General features: G+C 39.1%; 1 protein-coding gene across 1 annotated transcript; it reads left to right on the top strand.

Moving 5' to 3' along the window:
• Positions 1-8,013: 8,013 nt before the first annotated feature.
• On the top strand, positions 8,014-9,132 carry gpr25 (G protein-coupled receptor 25; the record flags this gene model as incomplete). The annotated part of the gene is made up of 1 exon (XM_083939603.1): positions 8,014-9,132. One exon carries the CDS (start codon positions 8,014-8,016, stop codon positions 9,130-9,132), a length of 1,119 nt encoding a protein of 372 aa, XP_083795729.1.
• Between the last annotated feature and the right edge of the window lie 11,786 nt (positions 9,133-20,918).

Here is a 20,918-nt window from a genome sequence, read left to right as displayed (position 1 = left end):
TAAATAATCATCCATTTTAGCAACTTTATCAGACGGGAAAAAAAGTTTTTTTCAAAGGTTTATCTCTGTAAATATCGCCCACCTATCAACAACCTGAAAATAAAGCTTGACACAAATTTAAATAATGCACAGAAGAGTCTCAGATGACAAACTTTGTGCTTTTAAACCTTAAAACTCTCAATCCTAAGATCAGCAAATAACAGTTTGCACTTGAGCTGCAGGGAGCAGAGCTGCAGCTTGTCAGAAGTAATCTTGACATTACAGAAAACAATTTCAAATTGAAAGATCAAAGGTGAAAGGTCGGAATTATTCTGTCAGGGGTGTTGGGTTCACTGAGGGGGAAACTGACCAAACCAGAGCCGCCATCTTTAAGACAAACAAACAAACAAACAAATAGATTCGGATCCATAGTTATATCAAAAACAATTAAACATGACTCCTTTGTGGTTAAAGAAATGCGTGTTTACAAACTGAAGACAGGCTGAAATTTAAAGAGGGGGTAGGGTGGTGTGTGTTCAGCGTAGGTGCATGATTTGCAAGCTGTCAGATGACGGCCTTGCGGATGAAGAGCAGTAGGCCCCCATTCTCTGTCCGGTGCTCAGCGCTCCCCACCCCCTCACTCAAACGCCTCTCCATACCCCATGGGAGGAGGTCTGTTGCGCTGCGGCCACACTAAATCAACATCGTCCTAATGAGGTGTCACACTTGACCCCCAGCAGCCTCAGCCCCTCACATGGGTGTCAGAGCCACAATGAGCAGCCCTCCATCTCCAGCGCCTGGCTGACACATTTTGATTCATGAGAGAGCCTGGGCCCTGTCAGGTCAAAATTACCCCTATCAAAATGCCACCATCAACACATTCATCAACCCTACCTCCGAATCCGCCCTTTTTTTCTTTCTCTTCAAACAAAAAAATAATAAATAATAACAGTCAATCTCCAAAAACCAACAATACTTGCAGAGTACAAGCGAGGCCCCCATACCTCATAACTCTAAACACCTTACACACAAATGCACGTTCTCGATGGTGACCTCTTGATGCAGCTAGAAGTTGAAGATACGGCTGCCTGTCACTGTTCGGGGTCCAGCTTCTGCTCCTAATGGCCCTCTGAGCGATGAACTCTGTGTCCCCCAGGTGTTGGTAAGCCTGTCCTCTGACCTGCTGACCCAAAACACTCTTAATGTGAACAAGTCCTCGCAGCTAATGAAGAACCTGAGGATGAAATCTGTGTTACCCGCCCCACTGAGTCAAACCGGAGTGAGAAAGGCAGAGTGCTCAGTCATAGCAGGAGGTGAGACATTTGCACAAGATACCGTGTGACAGTTAAAGCTGTTACAATCGTGGTCACACGTGACAAGAAAATAATGCTTCCCACTATTCAAAACACACATAAAACTATTAAGATGAGGACCGTCTTCAGAGGGAACCCGCCCGCTCGTCTTCCCCCGGAGATCGACTCCTTCATTGTGAACACAGCTGAGACTTTCACCTTTCTGGGATCACCCCGGGACGAGATCATCTCCTGACTAATCAACCCGGGGCCCTGCGGCAGCAGATGCTCCTCTAGATTCAAATGAGGAGGATCAATGTAAAAAAAAAAAACAATTCCAGACCACTTTGTAGATTAGTAGTCAAAAGCGTTGTCACCACCTTTCGTTACAGTTTGGTACAACCGTGTTCTGTTGCTTTACAAGGACAAGTTGGCCCCTTGCTGAGAAGATCATTTACTGTCAGCTGACACTCAATTCTGCCCACTGAGGCGGCCATCTGCCTCAAAACTTTCCCCTGGGACACAAGGGCAGTTCAGTAAGACCAGTATACCCATCAACTGGCTGGTCCGGTCTTCAGCCTCTACAAATGTCCATGATTGCATTGTCATTATCAGGCACAATGAGGATGTCACTATTTATTACTTAAACTATCAACTATTTTCATGGAGTTTGTAACTCATTATGCGCACTCTCATAGTCTTCCATAAGACATGGCAATATTGTGTTGGGTTAACAAACTCACTCACTGTTACACGTCTGCAACATAACAGTGAGAAAATGAAGGTAACAATAATATTTGTTATATGTACAACATGTCATGATGAAGTTTAGGCATCATAAACTGGAGCTCACGCAAAGTGTTAATGAAAAGTAATAAAACTGTAAGATGTTACGACCCAACACCCAAAGCAAAGGTCTCCTGTGCCTCATTTGTGTCCAGATTTAAGTAGCTAATTGTTATTACATGATAATTAAGCAATAATTAAGCCAATCTAGCATTTATTACACTATTGAATGTAATGGTGTTTGAAACACAGAGAGTCCTGAATCAGGGATATATTGCATGCAATAAAAGTTGGGTTTTAAGACTGTTGTGGACTCAAAGGGTTCAACCTTAATGAGGTATGTCGTGTTTATGTGTGTTTTATGTGAGCATATGTCGGGTTATACCTGTTGAATGAATGACAACACCATTTCAAACATTGTCTAAATCACATTCTTAAAATGTGTTCGTGTGAAATATGATCATCAGTGACTGTGGTGTGGAAAAGAACCGTTTTAGAGGCCTGCAACAGGTTCCTGTTCAATAGACTTAAAGGGAACTTATGACGCTCATCTTCAGGTTCATTCTTGTATTTGTATTTTCTACTACAACATGTTTACATCCTTTAATGTTCATAAAACACATTATTTTTCTCATACTGTCCGTCTGAAACGCTCTGTTTTAGCGCCTGTCTCTTTAAGACCCCCTCCTGAAAAAGCCCAGACTGCTCTGATTGGTCAGTGTTTCAGGGTCTTCCCCATCTGCGCTCTCTGTGTCTCAGCACCGTCATTGCAGCCGGGGAATGGCTGCAACTTCACTGTAGCGTCACTTTATATAAAGTATAGTTGTGACATCACAAATGTACGGTAGTCCTGACATTTAAAGACACAGTTTCTGAATATGGGCATGTGTGCATTTCTACTTGTACTTTTACAGTATTTATAAAGCACCTCAACCTGCTTTATGATTAAAAACGACATGGAAACCTCACTTTTTACAACATTGGATCTTTAATTCGAAAACACATCTAAGGTAATTATTGCTGCTACAATCATAAAACCTTTTTTCAGTATTTTTTATATATGCTGGACAGTGTCCTATATATTCATTACAATGCATTTCCAGTTGATTAACCTCTTCCATGTATAAGCTTCTGTTTTCTGGTCTTTCACACCCCTGCACCAGCTGCCAGCAGTGCTTCAACAATAATGATTTTCCTACTTAATGATTTAACCATTATAGTCTCCCTCAACACGAACCTGATCCAGCTGCAGGGCCTGTCTTTTCTCAAAGCTGCTCATTAAGTTCTCAACAGCAGATGAAACCTGACTCCTCTCTGAGCAGTTAAGCTGTGTGTTTACTAAATGCTCTGACAGATAACCTGCACGCAGAGAGACACATTTATACTTAAAGCTTCCGTTTTATGTCAAGTAAAGTCTGTAGGTTATTTTTGAATTTGTAAATAATGCAAACAGAAAACAGAAACAAAGGGAAATGTGATTTAAGTAGGGGAAATATAGGACAAAGCCATATGCTCCAGTGTTTAAAACATGGGTTTAAAATTTGTTAAACCTTGTCTGGCTCCACTGACTTCTGTGCTATATTTTTTTTACTGCGTTCAAACCGCAGCTCAGAGGTTGATGTCCTAAAAACAAGCTGATCAAACACACTTTAAGTATTTCAAGGACGCTTTCAGTTTCAAAATGATCATCTGGTTATGTTGTGGTTAAGTTTTGCACTGTTGAGAAAATGTTAAACATTAGCATCCTGTTTTGGCTTATTTCTTTTGCAATTATGCAACATTGACATAAATGTGTCCAGCATTAAAAAATTACACCTACACGAAGCAAGAAGTCGGGCATGCACAAGAGCCAAGGAAGTGTCCTGCCAACATGATGATGCCTGATTTGTAAGAGCCTCCGTAGAGCACGGCAAAATGTTGAGACCCAGGTCGACAAGCAGTGTAGTATTCCAAATGTAGGCCTGATTTAAGTATACAAAGTTATTACAAGTGTACGCATTAGTTTAAAGTATATTTAAGCTATAAATATCAAAATAAATCAAAATAGATGTCAATAAGTTCAAATTCAATGTACTAAAAATAAATATACTAATTCTGCAATACTTACAGTTTCGTACTTTGTACTTTTGAAAAGTTTACTTATTTTCAAGTTCTTTGTAATACACTTACTATGCTTAATTAAAGTGAACTTTAATGTTTAAAGTAGTTAAGAGATAAACCTAAAACTCAAGCATTCAGGACTAACGTGGTTTTATCTGCTTTTAAACTGTGATTTAATCGTTTTATTAACACACACAAACAGCTGAAACACCAAATATACACACAGTCCTGTCCCTCCGTGGGCACCTGACTGAAACTATTACCAGCAGTGCGACTTCTGATTCTACCAGAACCAGAACCAGAACCAGAACCAGAACCAGAATCAGCCTTGATGATCAGGTATGTTTACAGACAAGGAGTTTAATGTATCCTAGAAATACAACTAAAAAACAAGGACAACAAAGCTGAATGAAAAGAAAAACAAGCTTTTATGTACATACAAGTAGATCTGAGGTATATATAATTATTTAGGCTTAATAAATCCTTTATTGTGCACTTAATAATAGTTGTGCTTTTTGCCGCTACATGAGTTGACATAATCTAACAACAAGCATGTTTATTATGCTATTCTTAATACTTGTATAATCACATTAACACATCATGTTAATACACACCTTATCTTATTTATCAAGACTAATTAAAAGGACCTTCATATGAAGTGTTACCTTACAAACTGACAATCTGTGACTGTGGTCAATCATCTTTATTCTTTAACTCCCTGTATTATTGTGTATATCTCTTATCATGTGGCATTGTAAGGTTTTACACAGCATTGTATACTGTATACTACTAAAAATGTTTTGCATCATTGCAATGCAGACATTGTGGGAGAAAGTTAAAATTGTGATTTTTTTTAACAGAGGGGAACAGTTAAAAGCCCCTCATCACTTAAAATGACACAGAACGGAGGATTGAAGTTGTGCAATCCTTTGTATTGAAGGAACTTTTGATTTCGTTAAACAGCTAAAACAAGAACCTTTCACACCTGAACAATGGACTCCTTTTCTGAAACTTAGCACTCGACAAGAGAGGAGCAAATTGTACGTGTGTGTTTGTGTGTGTGTGTGTGTGTGTGTGTGTGTGTGTGTGTGTGTGTGTGTGTGTGTGTGTGTGTGTGTGTGTGTGTGTGTGTGTGTGTGTGTTTGTGTGTGTATACGAGTGCGCACGTGTGTGCATGTGACCTCCTATGTCTAACAATCACCCTGACGCATACCACCCTTTCTCTCCTCAAATAAAAACAGAGTAAAAGGAAAAGAGAAATCATCCACTGTTGAAGTACTTTACGAGATCCTCCTCTCAACAGAAAAAGGACCGAGTATCCATGGGAATCTTAGCACGTTAGGGAGGCCTTTCTCCCTTCCTCTCATCCGCTCTCCCCCGCTGCACCCATGGACCAATGCAATTGTTTATTTTCTCCTATTGAGGCTGCTCCATTCACTGGCTCTCACATTTACTCTGCTCAATTGGAGTGAGACAGCACTTATTCGAGGAGAGGAATGTAGCGTTCCACTGACAGAGCAGCAAGAATGCAGAAGAAATAATTAAAACTTTTTAAAGGAAAAAGGTACAGCTGAGGATGAGGGAGAACAACATCAAGTAGGACAATGCGGAGCTGACAGGATTTTCTGCCATGATGAGTATATCCACACATCACCTTGACACTACAAAGTAAGAGGAGTGTTTAAATAACGCACAATGCTAGAAAGTGGAGCAGGATCCTATAAGGAGGTCATTCATTCGCCGTGCTTGCTTAACTGAAACTCTCCTGCGGAACAATGAAGTGTTCTCCAGGCCTGTTGTAAGATGTGGCCTGTCCTCCACCCTCACTCCTCGCGGCCACAGCACAATAGCTGCAAGCTGGACCACAGAGTTCATTTCTCCCGAGGTCTATTCTGTCTTGAGGAGGTAGTCGTAACGACCGTTTCCTTCTCTGTAACAATGGCCGTGGCTGCCAAAGCCTTCTCTGTCCTGTCAATCTCTGTTATCTTTCACCAGGGTGAATCTTCTGGAGGCAATGAGCTGCAAGCCTAATCATTCCATCCAGACCGACACTACGAGCTGATGCACAACACCGCATCAAGCAGTTTCAGTTGCTTAATTTGTTTTTTTGTGGTGGTGACAAGTCTTTACGTTATTACTAAGAAAAAACACTTTATCTGTATATCACATTATGATAAACATCATCTGCTTCTGCTGCCTCAGCACACAGGATAATCAAGCTACACTGTCTATTGTGCATTAAACACATTTGTGTTGTCTTTGTTCTTTTACAGGTTTTAGCTAACTGGCAGTGAGTTGGCAGTCAGTCAAGTCAGTTTTTAGTTATATGGCCAAAAGTCACAAACCACAAATAATAATGTGCCATAATTTGCTTCATATTCTGTACAGATGATGAGGAAAAAACTGAAAGGAGGAAAAAGGAAGAAACCACAGGAAGAACAACAGAGGAGGATTTCTCTCCTCCAGGATGGAAAGACATGCAACAGGCTATATGTTGGGTGTACCAAATATGCAAAAATAACAATAGTTAAATTAAACTATAGAGAAACAGAATGTCAATAAATATCCTCTGACTCAATGTGTGCAACAGAAAGCAGTTTACTATCTAACAACCATACTTTCTCTGTACAGTGACACAGTGCTGAGACGATGCTTTTGGCCTCAAAGTCAGTAATAAAGTGTAAACAAACGAGTTTAAATCAAAAAACAGGATGTAAAAACAAGGACAGAACCGTTTACATCCAGTCTGTTTCAATAAAGACTGTGTAGCTGATCAGCTCTCACGGTCAGTGACAAGTAAATGCTGCTCACAAGGACTCTGGGTGAAATCTGCATGTATTAAATCTTTACTTCAGTTTGTTTAAAGAGTTAGCAAATACTGACGTGTGTAATTTAGTTTGTTTAGTGATGTTCTGTGTTTTAGGTCTGAGCTAAACTAACGCTGGTACAAAACCTAAACATATAATACATGTTTATTTTGTACATGGACTCAAATAAGATGAAATAATAACAATGTGTAATATACATTTTCATCAGTACCTTGTCATGATGAATGTAACTTTAATGAAGTCCAAAGTGATTTCATTAAGGACCCACGGTTTCGAGGGCCTAACACGAGATTTAATGATTGAAGCCCCTTTCTCTGCAAATCCTGCGGCTTCACAATTAAACCGACTACTGCATGTGGTGCAAAATAAGATGATATAAGAACTGTCAGTGAATGTTTTTAACTAATAGGAACAACGCTATACAAATATCACAAATTTTCTGCAAAAGAAAATGAGTGATATTTGTTGCAGAGCCACAGACAAACAGGCAGGAGCTCACCACATATAAAACACAAGTAAATCTCACCTGCCCCCTACTGGACACACACATCTAACACACTATAACACAAGAAAAAGACCTCCTATGGGAGATCATACACACCAATATAAGGTTCTGTGCTTAATATGCTGATGTGACAGTTTACATGAGACACACACACACACACACACACACACACAAACAAACACACGTCTTGCTAAGTAATGCCTATAGTGTTTAAAGTATTTTGCAACAGGTAATGTGTATAATATCAGAATTTCTGAATGCTCTTCAAGCAACTGTGACGGACATAATGTCAAACAAAACATTCAGTATTTTTGGAGCATTTAAATCACACATGAGAAAAAGGACAGTGAGAGGAAGTTGTCACAGACATTGAATGGTAGACGGCTCTGATAGATGAGAGGAAGAGAGCTGAAAAAGCATCTAGAGAGGATCTTCCTGTTTTCACATTCAATACCAAGTAGCAGCATGCCATCCTACCACAATACAACAGCTGCACTGCAGAGCCTCTCTTTAATCTCTCAGTATGGACGCCTACACTGATTATCCTTTTTACTACAATTACAATTACAGTGACAACTTTACTGATGATGGGTTGTTTTTAAATTTCACAGTGGATTGTCCCAGCTCACACCTGCATGGCTCCAACATCTTCGTGCCAGTACTGTATTACCTCATATTTTTCACAGGTTTTCTGGGCAACCTCTTTGTGATCTCAGTGGTGGGCAACAAAGGTAGGAGAGGTGGGCGTCTGGTGGACACATTTGTTGTCAATCTGGCCCTGGCCGACCTTGTCTTCGTCGTCACACTGCCGCTGTGGGCCATCTCTGCCAGCCGGGGCGGCTACTGGGACTTTGGGTCCACTGGGGACCTGCTGTGTAAACTGAGCAGCTACATTATAGCTGTGAACCGCTTCTCCAACATCTTCTTTCTCACCTGCATGAGTGTCGATCGATACCTGGCTGTGGTGAAGCTGATGGACTCGAGGGCCCTCAGGAGCAGCGGGTGCATCCGTGCCACTTGTGCCGCAGTGTGGTTGAGCTCCCTGGTGCTTGGCATCCCATCTCTGGTGTACCGCAGAGTGGAGTCGTCTATTGATGGACTCTCCTGCGTTGAGCCTAACAACTCACTTTTTTTTCTCGGCCTGAGTCTCTCGATGGTGTTACTCACCTTTGTCTTTCCAGTGTTAGTCATCGTGCTCTGCTACGGCACCATCATTGTGCATCTCAACCACCACTGTGCTGCAAATCCTCGGGCAGAAGCCCGCCGCAGACACTCCCTCAAGATGGTCCTCTCCATCATAGTGGCCTTCGTGGTGTCCTGGCTCCCCTTCAACATCTTCAAAGTCATCATAATCGTCTCGCAGCTCGCAAACGATGACCTGAGTTGTGATGCTCAGTCGTGGCAGAGAAACGGGCTCCTCATCTCGTGCTGCCTTGCGTTCCTCAACAGCTGTGTGAATCCAGCCATCTACTTTTTCCTGGACCATCACTTCAGACGTCGGGCTGAGACCCTGTACAAGACCTGCTTAGGGAAGCCCAAGTTCCTGCAGAGCTACAACTCTTCAGCCTCGTTCACCAATGCTGGCACTTCAGAGAGCTTTGGAACAACCGGTGGGAGAAGTCAGCTGCAGATGTTTGAGTAGGAGGAGAAGACACAACCGTTTCTTTTTCCCTTTGTCATGCTTATCTTGATGAATGAGAATGAGAGACTCATTTTTCTTAAGTAAAACCAAAAATATAAAAATGTGATTTTGTCCTTATACTTCCTTTATTCTAATTTCGACAAATATTGAACATGCTTTTTATTCTGCTTATAGCCACCGTGTCGCACAATAGTGTTGAGTATCCAGTGATATCTTTTGTTTTTGCATGAGAACCCTTTTTTTCATGAAATTAGAGTGTAATTGTATACATTTTTAGAAGTATAAATTTAACATTTTTTATATATTAAAGGCAAGGATTTAATGTTTTTATTGTAAAATGTTTGGCGAATGATTAATGTTTGTATGTGTAGATGTGCATACGTGTGCATTTACAAAAAAAAGCTGAAAAAATGTGTGTTTATAACTTGTTCCACTAAAATAAATGAATAAATAAAATCAATTATGATGAGATATTACTTTTGGGGATCGAATGGGGAAAAGAACTGCCAAAGACACTTGTTTATTAAGGAATGCAAAAATGTAAGATCATGATTTAATTGTGTTATAATATAAACAAGACATCACACCTCCAAAGTTTACATCAAGGTTTCCCATAATTAGTATCCAGAAACCAAAGATGTGTTATTGCGCTCACACAAAATGTGCAGAGACAAGTTTCACTGCATTCGTAGCTTATAAACTCCTGATAAATGCAACTCGGGACCAATGCAATCATGTTTTAGCTAGAAAATCAAACAATAATTGAATTTTTTAAATAATGTTATTGTCACTTTAAGTTTATTTTAAATGTATGTACGCAATTTCAAATAATGCAATGCAGGGACTTGTAACATTTCATTAATTTCCCTAATGTAGTTATGCCCACTTTTTTGTAGTGTGCCCAGTTTTATCCAGTAAATGTATGTTTTAAAGCAATAATTAACACTTTATGCATAAGTGCTCATTATTGATTCAATGAGGTTCAGTGTGTGGTGTAATAATGCATTGAAATAATATCAGCTTTCTCAGTTCAAAGGTTTTTGTTTTTCTTATAAATGTGTTTTTAGAATAAGATGATCGTGATAATCGGTGTGTTGTTTTGAAGATATAAAATATAAACTATGTTGGTTCTTTGTGGTTTCTTTATCTTATCTTGTGAACAACACACTTGCCACCTCTGCTTACTGTAACTCTGATGGACAAAACATGAGATCGGATAAATGACTTAGGTATTATCTCATCTTTTGAGTATACCAGTAACGGTGCGTGGGTTTGACTTATCCTCTACTTACATCGACAAAAAACAAATACGCATATAAAAAAAAACAAATATGCATAGAAAACTTCAAGAGAGTTGTGAAATATGAGGTCATTTATGGTTTCCCACTTTTACATTTGAGTTTCCCAAAAGAAAACGAGAACACCGAAAAGACCATGAGAAACAAATCACGCTTATTCATACGAGGAGACAGTAAACTGGCAACCTGCAACCACTGCACCTCACAGGAAACAGAATCTAATTGAGTGGAAAAAGGTCGAAAGGTAATCAGACATTGTTCAGACCATGAAAGGCGACACACTGATAGCAAGTCTAGATAAGGTTTACCTCATAACAATCATCTCACAAAAGCTCCCCGGCCTCTTACAGCAAGACAAATGTCAAACAACAGACCGCTCAGATCTGAGAGGTCATGTACGACATTTTTACGTTGTTTGTTTTGCCTGAAGGTCTCGTCATGGGTACTTTTAGTCAGTAGAGTCAGAGGCAAATGTAACTTCTGAGAAATCTAAGGTATTCATATGAGTGCTAACAACAAAAGTCGGGTATATGAAAGTTCAAGTGTTCATGTGTGCCCACTTCTTTTTCAGTCGTGTAGTTTGAAATATGAGAAAAGCAGGTCAGATGCCATGCTGTGGGTGCAGGGGGTCAGGAGTTTCCCTTCTCCTGCTTTAAAAATATATATATCTCAGACACATTGGCCAGCTTTTCTCACAGCACTGTTTCAACACTATCACAGAAAACCCTGATGTGTGTTGTATTAGATATAAAACAGTAGCAGTGATTAGTATTTTCTTGCTGATACTGATGCTGTCTTTTCTAATGCATAAATGAACAGAAAGGGCGATCAGCCAGATCAGCCCCGAGAGTCTGGACGAATTACCTGATGTTATCCACTCAAGTTATAGACAACTGAGAAAGTTGGTGAAGGTTAGAAGGTGCGTAAAAACCCTTTAATCCATTGACAATTTAAAAAAAAGAACGATACATGTAAAACACAACAACTCTATTTCAACTCAATGATATCTCCAACAATGCACGTTAAATATTAATAAAATTAATAAAATGCAAGTACATTTTTTCATCTAAGACATAATGCAGTACAGAAGTTAGAATAAACTATATAAAATATTAAATAAAATATAGATTTGTGTTAGACGGTAATTGTGAAATGTAAATAAAAAAGGTGAAAAAACATTAAGGGAAAGTAATAAGTGGTTACATTTATATCTGTTAATGCAAATATCTTTGTTTTTAACCAAACACACACACTCCAGTGAGGTCCCCACAAGTTAATACATGATTGTATTTCAGATCATTTTGCCTTTTATTTATTTAATTGATTCAATGAGCAACTTCTTTTCAATCTTTGAGGTCAGACGTTAACTGCAAATATGTCTTCAGTGTTGATGTGATAGAAATGTTAAAATAGTTTAGTTGTTTTCAAAAGATCAAAGTGTTTTTCAGTTTATTTGATTGAATAAGGAACTTAAATCTATACATGTATGAATTATAGCAATATAGTTGTGATAACTGTCAGTCGTTAGACATAAAGAAACCCTAGTACACACAAAACAAAAGGTGAGACCTCGGCCCTTGTCTGGTTAGACAGTTTCTGTTTCTGGTGTGAAACTACAAAGTGGTAATGTTCTGCACGCTGCTGTAGCGCTCTCTTTGGTGGTTACTCATCACAAAACTCTTCTTTTCAAAACTAAACCAGTCATGCTCCTCGATACGTGAACTTGCCTTCAACTCGTCACATGATTATTCAAACTGTCCATTCAAACTGACCCTGCCACCTGCATCAGAACAAGTTTTATTTCACATATAAACATTATCCCCAAAGCAATTTCAGTCAAAAGCAACTGGACTTGGTTATTTGTCTAGGAAGACGTTTCACCTCTCATCCAAGAGGCTTCACCACTTCATGTCCACATCTGACCAGGCTGGGACTGGACCACGACCAGGCTGGGACTAGTCCCACTATCTGGTGTTGAGATCCAGGTATTTAACCTTTCACAAGGCCGATGATGTCCAGCTGCTTTTGACTGAAATTGCTTTGGTGATAACAATGACCTGGACAAATGAGAACATTCACAGGATATAAACACAAGATGTGTTGTTCCCCCTTTAACGCATTTTCTCAGAATATGCTGTAACATTTATTTTGCCTTTGTTCATTTTAATTCAATCAGGAAATGGCTTTAAACTAAGAGATGTCCAACCTGTGGTGTGTGGTGCACAACAAGGACTATAAGGTTACAACGCTACTGTGAAGTTATTTTACAAATCCTAATATTTTCCTAATAGTTACACTACAACAGTGGTTCTTGAACTTTGTACGTGACGTAACACCTCAATAAATATCAGGCTCTCTCAAGAACCACCACTAAGACCAGTGTTAAATAGATGTGTTGTTCCCCCTTTAACACATTTGCTCAGAATATGCTGTAACATTTATTTTGCCAGGGGGCAAATCATTTACTGTAAAAATGTTACAATAATCATTAAATAGCAATAAAGGTTTACTGTATATAAACCTACACCTTCATCTGGAGCTGCAGCTGTGTTGATGTTTTTTCTTTATGTGTTTGTGTCTTTGCTTTTATTATAGTACAGCTGAGGATTGACGGGAAACGGGAGAGAGAGAGCTTTAAATGCCGGAGTTGAGCCCTGACTGTTGCGGTGAGAGCTTTCAGCCTCTGTATTTACCGCTGCCCCATGGCGCCCCAGATGTGTTGATGTTACAGTGGGTACGGAAAGTATTCAGACCCCCTTAAATTATTTACTCTTTGTTAAATTGCAGCCATGTGCTAAAATCATTTAAGTTCATTTTTTTTCCTCATTAATGTACACACAGCACCCCATATTGACAGAAAAACACAGAATTGTAGACATTTTTACAGATTTATTAAAAAAGAAAAACTGAAATATCACATGGACATAAGTATTCAGACCCTTTGCTCAGTATTGAGTGGAAGCACCCTTTTGAGCTAATACAGCCGTGAGTCTTCTTGGGAATGATGCAACTAGTTTTTCACACCTGGATTTGGGGATCCTCTGCCATTCCTCCTTGCAGATCCTCTCCAGTTCTGTCAGGTTGGATGGTGAACGTTGGTGGACAGCCATTTTGAGGTCTCTCCAGAGATGCTCAATTGGGTTCAAGTCAGGGCTCTGGCTGGGCCATTCAAGAACAGTCACAGAGTTGTTCCGAAGCCACTCCTTCGTCATTTTAGCTGTGTGCTTAGGGTCATTGTCTTGTTGGAAGGTGAACCGTCGGCCCAGTCTGAGGTCCATAGCACTCTGGAAAAGGTTTTCGTCCAGGATATCTCTGTACTTGGCCTGCATTCATCTTTCCTTCAATTGCAACCAGTCGTCCTGTCCCTGCAGCTGCAAAACACCCCCACAGCATGATGCTCCCACCACCACACTTGACTGTAGGGATGGTGTTGGGCAGGTGATGAGCGGTGCCTGGTTTTCTCCACACATACCGCTTAGAATTAAGGCCAAAAAGTTCTATCTTTGTCTCATCAGACCAGAGAATCTTATTTATCATAGTCTGGGAGTCCTTCATGTGTTTTTTGGCAAATTCTATGCGGGCTTTCATGTGTCTTACTCTGAGGAGAGGCTTCCGTCGGGCCACTCTGCCATAAAGCCCTGACTGGTGGAGGGCTGCAGTGATGGTTGACTTTCTTGAACTTTCTCCCATCTCCTCACTGCATCTCTGGAGTTCAGCCACTGTGATCTTTGGGTTCTTCTTTACCTCTCTCACCAAGGCTCTTCTCCCCCGATTGCTCAGTTTGGTTGGACGGCCAGCTCTTGGAAGAGTTCTTGTCATCCCATACGTCTTCCATTTAAGGATTATGGAGGCCACTGTGCTCTTGGGAACTTTAAGTGCAGCAGAAATTTTTTTGTATCCATGGCCAGATCTGTGCCTTGCCACAATTCTGTCTCTGAGCTCTTCAGGCAGTTCCTTCGACCTCATGATTCTCATCTGCTCTGACATGCACTGTGAGCTGTAAGGTCTTATATAGACAGGTGTGTGGCTTCCTTAATCAAGTCCAATCATTAGAATTAAACACAGCTGGACTCCAATGAAGGTGTAGAACCATCTCATGGATGATCAGAAGAAATGGACAGTACCTGAGGTAAATATACAAGTGTCACAGCAAAGGGTCTGAATACTTATGTCCATGTGATATTTCAGTTTTTCTTTTTTAATAAATCTGTAAAAATGTCTACAATTCTGTGTTTTTCTGTCAATATGGGGTGCTGTGTGTACATTAAAAGGAAAAAAAATGAACTTAAATGATTTTAGCACATGGCTGCAATTTAACAAAGAGTAAAAAATTTAAGGGGGTCTGAATACTTTCCGTACCCACTGTATATCACTGAGAATTTTTGATTTTTTACATTTTACATTTTACATTTTTTCTATGTATCCCCTGCAGAAAAAACACCTCACACCAATAAAAACAAGGATGGCTTGAGATAGATATTTTTGTGTGCCTTAATGACTATTTTGTGCTATAATGTTGCATTGTTGATTTTATTATTATCCTGTTATTTCCACTCATTTTGTTGTTCAGAGTTTAATTGTAAGATGGCATTTCAGCTACGTAATAATATGTTTTAACCTGTTGGAATTAAGAAAAAAACAGATAAAACTCACCCAAAGTTTATAAACTGTATAAAGAGGCACACACAAAATATAAGCCCATTAGTGATTCTTAACGCTGCCCAGCTGTAAGTGCAGCTGCAGTGAATTTAGAGATAAAGTAGCGCGGCACAATGGAGGTGCATATTAACTTTTCACTGTTTAACCACCAACATGCAGAATGTGGATGCCAACGCTGCAGCTCTCAGGTCAGGTGACTGTGGTTTCCTTGTGGCATAAAAGTTAGCTAAAGTCTACACGAGAACTTGATCCGTACAGAGTCATCTCACTGAGAAATACATATATATATATATGTATATATATATATATATATATATATATATATATATATATATATATATATACATATATATATATATGTATATGTTTATATTCTGCCTGACCTGAGTGAACGGACATCAGACGACATTTGAATGGAGGACTTTCCCCCCAAAGGTTTCAGTGTCTCTCTGTGACAGTGTGCAGGCAAACGAGGGTCATGACTTTGGTTTGTACTAAAACTTCCTTATTTGGTCACAAATGTCATTTATTTATAAGTGAACCATATTTTCACTAATATGCATTGCTTTTCCACAAGATCAGCTCTTACTGCAATTAAAACTATTAAAATGTATCAAATAACCACGGTCTCTGATGTTTTCACAGCAACGATCTGTCTGTAAAAGTATAAAAACCACTGAGACATATGTGGTTTGGTGTTGACAAGAGTAAAGGAAGTTCTGATTACTTAAAAAACAGACTTTGTTTATCTTTAGATGACGACCAGAATGATTTTTAAAACATTTGAACTGTTTCACGTGTTACACAACATTGCAAAGTTTACTGATCACTAAATAAGGGCCGTCAATGTGTTTTATTTTGGGGGAGAAAACTTGCTTAAAACAATAAGTTAAAACATATTTAATCAAAATTTCATCAGTGAGCTTTAATAATGGGTTTGATATGAATGACACAAGTAGAATTCAAAATCTACAACAACAAAAAACGATGTGTCGATTAATCAGAAGAAGTACTTGTGTGGAAAATAACAATCATCACTGTCATTCTTTTCGATGGTGAAAGACACATTTAGCAGAAATGTTGGTTACCATAACAAAGTACCTGAGTGAACGGCTTTAGGATGTTCATTTGTCGCAGCAGATGTGAGTAATTTAATTAATAAATGATAAAAGTAATTCAGCTTTAAATGCTTTAATCTGTTCAGGTCTGTTTTAGAGCTTGTGCTGTAAAAAAAAACATGTTGTCATCAGGTGTGTACAGCCAAAATTAAACAACACAGCTAATTAGGCTACTTTGCACTTTTCTAATTAGTTTCTGATTTTCTGGTTACAAAAGAACATCAGCTTATCTTTGTTTGAACTCTGAGAAGTTTTGCTTTGGTGGTAAAATTATACAGTTTGTCATTTTACTGGACGAGTAGCCTAAATTAGATTTTATACTTGTGATTTGAAAAAAACAAGTTATAGTCTAGAGTCTAGATTATATTTTATAATAATGATTAAATTAGATTATGTATTTTTTTGTCTTTCCCTTTTTTTCCTCATCTTCCAATTTTCTGAGGCCGCTCTGTCGCCCCCTGGCGGTCCTCAGGGGGCACAGCCCCCACTTTGAAAACCACTGACCCTGCCACCTGCATCAGAACAAGTTTTATTTCACATATAAACATTATCCCCAAAGCAATTTCAGTCAAAAGCAACTGGACTTGGTTATTTGTCTAGGAAGACGTTTCACCTCTCATCCAAGAGGCTTCATCAGTTCATGTACGGATCTGACCAGGCTGGGACTAGACCAGGACCAGGCTGGGACTAGTCCCACTATCTGGTGTTGAGATCCAGGTATTTAACCTTTCACAAGGCCGATGATGTCCAGCTGCTTTTGACTGAAATTGCTTTGGGGATAACGATGACCTGGACAAATGAGAACATTCACAGGATATAAACACAAGATGTGTTGTTCCCCCTTTAACGCATTTTCTCAGAATATGCTGTAACATTTATTTTGCCTTTGTTCATTTTAATTCAATCAGGAAATGGCTTTAAACTATGAGATGTCCAACCTGTGGTGTGTGGTGCACAACAAGGACTATAAGGTTACAACGCTACTGTGAAGTTATTTTACAAATCCTAATATTTTCCTAATAATTACACTACAACAGTGGTTCTTGAACTTTGTACGTGACGTAACACCTCAATAAATATCAGGCTCTCTCAAGAACCACCACTAAGACCAGTGTTAAATAGATGTGTTGAGCTACGGACAGGAAGGTTTATCATAATCAGAAGGTTATTTGTTGTTGACTGTCTTCAGCCACGCTGTATGAAGGGCAGCATCAGAACTGACATGTCAGTGTTTTAAACCAATCATTTTACCTCTGCTCACCATCTTCCACCACAGTTTAGCTCGTAACTCTGCTCTAGTTACATGACTGAACTATTTGATCAAACAAACCAAGAGGTGTCATTGATTTCCTCCCTTTCAGTTACCTTTTATTCTTAAAATGTGGCTGACACACTGTAGTAACCTTTCACAGCTAGGGCTGCAAAGGGACGGCACATTTTTGGTGAATTGCTAGAAACTTTCAAGAAACTAAAATATGACAGGAAATGCTAAACTTAGTTAAATCACATTCCAAGGATCCTAAAGTATTTTCTAAATATTATATTAATTTAGTAATCAAAGTTTCCTTTTTTAGTAGTTTCCTTCAGGAACCACCAGAGAGAGCCTGAGTGCCACAGTTCATGTTTAAAGGGCCGCTCAACGCGCTGCTTCCCTCTAGTGGCTTAATTAAAACAATATAGCCTCATGGTAGTTTTAGGCTTTTTATATCCTGATAAAAAGGAGACTTTGGCAATGAAAAGAGAAATAATGAAGTGGTTTTGACGTCAAACCCGCGTAATAACCATGACACCGTGTTTACTGCCGGTAAACCGCCCACACAGCGGCGGAGTAACGGATGACCCATGCGGCATTCACAGTCACATTTTTGGCTCGTGATTTCCAGGACGCAGTGGTGAATATAACTTGAAGCAATAATTAGGGGCCACTAAATGACAATAATAGCAACTTGACCGATCGAAAGATTGTCTTACATAGTGGCTATTGTTTTATTTTAGCAATCGACGGAAGTATCGATATAATTCCCAACAAAGTGGAGGAATATTACATGAGACTTAAATATAATACCTTTATGAATTAATTAAATGTCCATATTGACCTGTACTGGCTACTTTAACCTTGGTTTATTGATTTTAAACACTAAATCTATAGCTTAGATTACGCGGTTACCATGGTAAATACTTGATGTTGTTAGTCCGATCATTTTTTTCCGACAACACGCGAAGGCAGCACAGCATTGCTTTACTTTGCTGCGCTGAGAGGCATCTTCTCCAACGAAAGTTACATTTGGGGGTAAAACTGTTGTTTTTATGTTTGTGCTGTGATGTGTCTCCTCGTTTAGACCACAGAGACGTAACCTGAGGACTTGGTGTTGGTTTCTGCGGGTGTTTTGTGAGTGTAGACAGAAATAAAACCTCCAGCTCAAATCTGGGAGAGCCGATGGAGCTCCGTTTGTATGGACACAGATAAGCCACGATGCTAACCGGCTAACCAAGGTACGTTTTATTACACTAACTTTGTAACTTCATGCATATTCGGTATTTGTTAACGCTGTTGAACTCACTGTTCAATTGAAACTAAGTCATTTTGGAGCGGGAGGTCAAATGTTTGTGTGTTAACTGTGAGAAACTCTTCTAAGCAAAGAGGCCCGGCAGCTTCATGAAGCTCAGTTATTAGCTGCTGCAGGGATGAATAACAGGCTGCGAGGCTCTTTACTCATGTAAAATAAGTTAAACCACACAGTAGAAGTACTCTGTTACATGTAAAAGTCCTGCATCAAAATGTTACTTATGTAAAATAAGTTAAACCACACAGTAGAAGTATTATGTTACAAGTTAAAGTCCTGCATCAAAATGTAACTTATGTAAAAGTAGTTAAACCACACAGTAGAAGTACTATGTTACAAGTAAAAGTCCTGCATCAAAATTAAACTTATGTAAAAGTAGTTAAACCACACAGTAGAAGTACTATGTTACAAGTAAAAGTCCTGCATCAAAATTAAACTTATGTAAAAGTAGTTAAACCACACAGTAGAAGTACTATGTTACAAGTAAAAGTCCTGCATCAAAATGTTACTTGAGTAAAAGTGCAAAAGTATTAGCAACAAAAATACTTTACAAAGAGTATTCATTATGCAGAATGGCTTATTTAAGATTATTATATTATTAGATTTGAATTATTGAGAGATTAGTGTAAATGATCTGGAACTGATAAAGGTGGGGCTAATTTATCTAAAGTATCGCTTAATCTATAATAATATATGGTTTTTAAGATAACTAGTAACTGAAGTTGCCAAATAAATGTAGTGAAGTAGAAGTTTAAAGTAGATTAAAATGTAATTATTCAAGTAAAGTACCTCAAAATTGAGGTACAGTACTTGAGTAAATGTACTTAGTTACTTTCCACAGCTTCAGTGTTCAGACGAAACGCTGCGTGTGTATATTTACTGTAACATCCAGAGGTGATTCAAGAGTCTGTTGGGGCCCTGGGCAAATCCTCACAGGGGGGCCCTCGAACCAGCGTTCATCACCATTAAGTTATGAATGATCTGACGCCAATAATAACAATTGTGAAATGTAAACTTTATTTTATTTCAACAGTGCACATTTTAGTTATTTTCCTATGAATGTAAACATTAAAAACACACTGTAATTCATACATATTAATATGAAGAACAATAAAAACTTCGGTGGAGTCAGGTGGGTCTCCCTTAAGGCTCATTTATGCTCCCATTTCGTGCGTAAACACACGCGTACGTTATCAGCGATCTAATCATCTCTGTTCTCATGCGTCCTTTACGTTGGAGTGGACGTCGAGCAAAATGTCCTATAGAGGGCGTCGCTCAGATTCAAAAGTTACTCCAATAAAGTTTTTTTAAAAAAGTTTTTCGATAACAACAAACATGACGAAGACGGAGGAGATAACTATCCTGCGTCTGTTGAGAAGGCGGCAAAATGGCGGGCATCGTTGTGGACGGCGGTGGTCTGTGAAACACTAAACACTTCCCAGAGTGTGGGCCGAAAATTCCAGACATTGGTTTGACAGATGAGAGAAATTGACAACGAATGTAGCTAACAGCATTTCAGGCGTCACGGCGCTCTTTGTGTACAGTACCTGACAGTGCCCTCACGATTTCCGGTGGTGCTGCAACGTTTGGTCCGTATCAGTACGGATCCGTAAGCTCCCAGGATACGGACATAAACGCGGATGAAATGTACGTAGAGTACAGACAGAAGGCTCCGTCCGTATCCGTAGGCAGGTCTCCTACTGTCATTTACAAACTTTGCACATTGTTACTGCTGTAGTTTAAAGATTGTCGACCCTCGGGGGCCCCCTACTGCCTCCTGGTAACATCCATTATACACTTCCCCAGTAACTCAGGTAAAGTGCTGAAACAGAAATGTATTTCCATCTTTTATTCTTTCATGTAATAAGCCTGAGTTTCAAGGACAGTCCCTGATGTTTGTATAGATGTGTCAGATCTGTGTTTAGAGGTGCACATTATCTAAACTGTATAAATACATATTCAACTGCACTAACCAGCAGAGAAGTGATAAATTAGCAACGTCCTCTTTCAACAGAGACACAAACATATCTGAGAGGAACAGTGGAAATTGAAGTTACCGAGTTATTTGATCCTGTCTTGCATATATTCACACTCAGTATTTTTTATATTAAGTTGATACATGATTTACAAATAAGTTGAAACCCTGA

This window comes from Echiichthys vipera (assembly GCF_963691815.1).
Source record: "Echiichthys vipera genome assembly, chromosome: X".
NCBI lineage: Eukaryota > Metazoa > Chordata > Actinopteri > Perciformes > Trachinidae > Echiichthys > Echiichthys vipera.
The sequence above is the reverse complement of the archived record's forward strand: the minus strand, read 5'-3'. Positions and strand labels throughout refer to the sequence as shown.